A 5,277-nucleotide genomic window follows, 5' to 3' on the forward strand; every position below is an offset into this window, starting at 1 on the left:
AATGATTAGCTTTGAAATCACTTCTTCACGTAGTACGGTTCCAAATCTCTGACAGATAACATTAAATTAGGGTACATTTCAATTAAAATTTCGTTTTAGTATGAAGCTGAATTTTCTACATGTAACTTGGACTATAAAATGATGATAAATCAGTAAAGGGACAGTTTCGATAGTTCCTCTATCTTGCCAGGCACAATTAAGATCTATACAGAATACTCGCAGATAACGCGCAGTCAGCGTCTTAAATAATGTTGCCAGCATTTTTCAATTCAAATACTTCCAGAGTTGAGGTAAAAAGAGATAAACGGTTAACATACCGCTTTGTTCTTTGTCGTATTAGTATTGAATAGATAGATAATAATGATATCAATAATCTATTATGTTTTTGTAGTTTTTGTCTAAGTGTAACTGTCTGTCTTTTCTTCACGCCTAAACTACAATCGATTTGGATGATATTTGGTAGATAGTTCTTATCCCGGAAACGCAACGGAAGCGGGAACTATGCGGGTAAAGTCCCGGAACTCTTCTCCTACTTTATTCACCACGCGGCGAAGTCCCTGGCGGAAAGCTTGTTTAATATAATACATATAATAAATTTCATGTATCGTAAGTACGAAACAATGTATTTTAAATACTCATATTATTATTCTTGACCATATAAACAAACTGTTTTTGTCTTATATTCTATAAATACGTATTCTACAAACAATCAATTACACACATATAAGACGTAGTTATTTTTCTCGCTACTACGCTTGAATAAATAATTTAGATGTAATATAAAAAGGCGGATAACATTTAACATAACATACGAGTGTACACAATTATACTTTGTATTTGATATCGATCGATATGAGAATCTTGTTTGCAATAATTATGGTCGTGATCTAATGATCTATCATGTGTCCTTGACAGACAATAAACATTACGTAAGATGAACTTTACACCTGGGTCATTTTGGCCTAATATAGGTACATAATACATATCTATAACCTTCTATAAAAAGTTCAATCTATTGATAATTGGTTCGAGGTTAGTGTGCAGTCTTGTCCTTGTATGATTAAAAAATATGACAATTGGATTCCATTGCGTTGATGACAGATACATCAACATGAAAAGGTTTCCAGTAATTTTTTCATATTTTATTAAGCTTTTCATATATTAATAATAGCTGATTGAACCAATTTTCATAACACCTAAACAGGTAGGAAACCCTAAACGTATTATTAATCTTTTTTATAAAATATGCGAAAAAGATTGATCAGAATAAGATTGATAATCTGGACAAATGTAGACATTATTATGTTACGCTTACTCAAGGCCCTCGAGAAAAAGACCCTGAGTTAAGTCAAACTTGCACTGAAAGTAATGGGCTCCTTACTGCACTCCATTGTTCCTTCGAGCCGCTTTCGTTTGCAAGTTGGGTGGATTTAAAATAATCCATCCACGACTCGTCGGCGGCAGAATATTATATAGTCCTTTTTGAAGTTTCGATATTTTGAAGCCTTTAGATTATCTTAGATGTTGTGTTGTTATTGAGTAACAACTTTACGCTTTAAGCGTAATTTTAAGATATAATACTTAATAAATACAGCCAGGACATAACACGAAAAATTTTTGGTTTTATAATATATTGATATAATGTTTTATGATTAAACAAATTTTAAATCGAATTTTACTTTTGTGCATTAAGCACCTGTATCTACTTAATACGTACCTAATTATTTTATGGAAATGCACGATTTATTGACAAACATAAGAAAAATTTCGCACATATTTCATAGTCACCTATATTTTTCCGCGAAACAATTTAGTACCTATATACTAAATATTGGAAACAAATATTATCGTTGAAATTTATTCCAGGTTATTACGTCTATATAACGTGATTAATTCATTTATCAATACATTGAATAAAAAACGACTAGACATATTAATTTTATATAGTACGCGCGCGGAATTCGTATTCTGAAAGAGGCTGTGTTGTTATTTTGAATTAGTTGTTCAACAGCATTCGGGTGTGACAGACTCGTTTAATAAATACAAGAACATACATATCGTTAAATTATACGTATTTATAAAAGACAATGACAGCTACCAGTATCCAAAATGAGGGTACGTGCAGTGAAGTTTATAAGCAACTGGACAAATTCGGCAAATTTCAAGTGTACCAATATATTTTAATATGCTTGCCTCTGATGATGGTTTCTATGATCCATGTGAATTATATCTTCGTAGCTGAAGACGTTAACCACAGGCAAGTCTGTATTTTAAACATTAATTATAAGCAACTACACAATCTTGCTCCATTAAATTGTTTCATTATTAAATAATATTATTAGAATATTCCAAATTGTAAGTTCTATACTTTTCTAGAAAAGCACGATAAAATTAATTAAGGTGATATAAACAAGGAGGAAGGATTATATTTTATTAATTTCATAAGACATTTATTACACATTTCAATAATGGGATACGCTGATAACAATTAACTAACAAACTATTCTAATTGAGTATCTTTTGTCGTAGACCAATTTTCATATATTAATTTTTATGATTACATAACATCTATAAAGTACAATAAAAAATTGTACCTATTCTGATTTTTACTGCAACATTTCCTCATAATCAAGATTAAACTATTTATCTCATGCCACTTAGTTGTTTCTTGCTTTATATGTAGACACAGATATATTCTATTCTTTTTGTTTTTTACACTAAAATTATACTAATTGATGCTGTTTAGGTGGGATATTAAGCATTTGTAAGAGCGTATGGTATTTTTGTCTTTCTCATACTCATAAGAAATATATCCGTTAATCGTTATAATATATCATTAATCAAGTTAACCTGAAATTCTTCCAGTTAAACACAATTTGTCCCTGGCACGTTAAATAAAAAAATAACATTAAAAAAAGGACTGAAATTGAAATGTGCAGAAATCGATTTTTAAATATGTCTACGGTAAAATTACATTCCACCAGATAATAACAGGTAAAGTTTATAGTGCAATGACATGGTAATAAAAATTGCAATACAGCTTTCAAACGACTGATCCAATATTTCCTGTTAGGTTATTTATATTATCTTTATTATGTGGTTGATGTATTTTGCTTTATAAAGAGGGATATATACATGATTAGCTCCTGACCCGTGGCGTTACTCGCGTGGTATCTGGGTAAAAAGCTTATGAGCTGGACTAGACTATAACCTATCTACGATAAGCTGTTCGCGTGAAAGAGTATCGAAACATCCATACATCCATCCATCCATATTTTTAAACTGTTGCGTTTATTATATTTCTAGGAATAGTCCAAACGTGTGGGTCTAGGTAATACGCAAGGTAGAATTATGGAAACAACCGGATAGCTGACATACTAAGAAGGATAGTGCTATCTCTATGTAAAAAACCGGCTAAGTGCGCGTCGGACTCGCGCATTGAGGGTTCCGTAAAAATCTGTAGGTAAAATTATATGGCAGAGTTAAAATTTACATTTTTCGGAATTTTTCCTTTACCTGTGTTGTGAGACGTTGTTGCGGTCGAAAATTTGCAGCTTAAACAAGAAGAATAAATTTACAGTATTTGATTGCGTTTCTTTAGAACTTAGTTTTTTTCCTGTAGGTACAAGGTACAGTAGGCCTGTGTATATATGAAATATACTTTAGCTTTATAGCTCAAAAAACGGTCCAGATAGACAGACAAACGGATAGACGGATAATAGGTAATGAGGTAAAGAACCCTAAAAATAGTTCTCTATTTCCCATCACAGTACAGCATTACACGTAAACTGATGGGCCGATTAGGTTAATTATTTTTTCTTATAGCTTTGCTTAGGATCTTGCGAAAAAGAAGAAAATTTTACGACTACTTCCACGGCAAAGTCTGTCGGGTCAGCTAGTTATCAGTAAATTAAAGTTCGCCTAACCTAGTGAGTGAATACGATTCTCATAATTGAGACGAATCTTACGACACCTCAGTCTAAAATCCTTGGAGCCTCATGAAAGCAATAATCATGGTGAATACATCTATAACGCTTCTTTGGCACAGTCGGATAAAACTAATCATTCATACACAATAATATTAATTAATTATTGTTACTTTGATTAATGTTGCACGTGTTATGTAATATTTATACTTACGTGAATCCCGCGAAATTGATTATGTAGTTTTTATATTCCTGTAGTTGTTTACCCAATTTGTTGCTTATACAGCATTTTTAAATTCATCATCATCACATAATTGTATCATATACATAAGTACCTACGTGTACATAGATACATAGTATACGTTAATAACAGCTATGCATGGTAGTTTTTAGTTATTTTTTCATTCAAAAGCTCACACAAAGCTGTATGTTACATTAGCATTAAATTTTGACATAGAATTTATAGTGTGAAGAGCGTTTAGAGCTAAAAGCATTAAACCTGTATGTGTATGCCCTACTAATGTTATAAACGCGAAAGTTTGTAAGAATGGATGGATGTACGGATGTTTCAACTCTCAACAACAGCCTATCGTATCTGTATAAAATTTGGTACAGTGATAGATTATAGTCTGGATTAACCTAAGGTTACTTTTTACCCGGGTACCGCGTGAATGACGCCGCGGGTTCCAGCTAGTTACCAGTATTTCTTGCTTAAAGTATCGGAAAGTGCTAGATAATATGTTCCACAGATGTCCTTTTTGTTTTATGCTGTCTCGTACCATTCATTTACTCTTCCGCATTTAAGCTTCATTTAGACGAGGATGTTCCAGAGCGTTCTAGAATGCAATTCAGCTGCATTTGTTTAAAAATAAACAGCAACTGACATACAAATAAAATAATCAATGATAATATTAAAAAAAAAACAAGCAAGGAAATTTTAAATTTTGATTATATTGTATTTATACAGCTTGGCTATACCGATTAAAATTTTATGCATAATATATAAAAGTTTACATACCCCTTACAACTAAAAAAATAATAAACCTTCAAGTAATCTAGCTGTTACTAGTGCTTATAAATAGTGACGATAGTGCAGAATAAAAATTAATAATATATATAAAATAAGGTACCAAATGATTAAAGTATTAAAAAATAAAGTATTGTGAAATGGTAGTGTTTTTATAAACTTTTCTTTTATTAAACCAACATCGCCTGCTTGTATTACAATATTTTTTGAGAAATATTTAAGTATATATTATCTAATATATAAAAATCTCGTGTCACAGTTTTCGTTGCCATACTGCTCCGAAACGGCTTGACCGATTTTGATGAAATTTTTTGTGCTTATCCG

General features: G+C 31.4%; 1 protein-coding gene across 1 annotated transcript in view; it reads left to right on the forward strand.

Annotated features, from left to right (window-relative positions):
• Positions 1-1,974: 1,974 nt before the first annotated feature.
• The window catches only part of LOC119833989 (organic cation transporter protein-like), a 16,833-nt gene continuing 13,530 nt past the window's right edge, over positions 1,975-5,277 (forward strand). Inside the window, exon 1 of the mRNA XM_038358254.1 lies at positions 1,975-2,257. Within this exon, the coding sequence (XP_038214182.1) occupies positions 2,088-2,257 (170 nt within the window). The 5' untranslated portion in view covers positions 1,975-2,087. The remainder of the gene's footprint in view (positions 2,258-5,277) is intronic.

Source organism: Zerene cesonia, chromosome 18, assembly GCF_012273895.1.
Source record: "Zerene cesonia ecotype Mississippi chromosome 18, Zerene_cesonia_1.1, whole genome shotgun sequence".
Lineage (NCBI taxonomy): Eukaryota > Metazoa > Arthropoda > Insecta > Lepidoptera > Pieridae > Zerene > Zerene cesonia.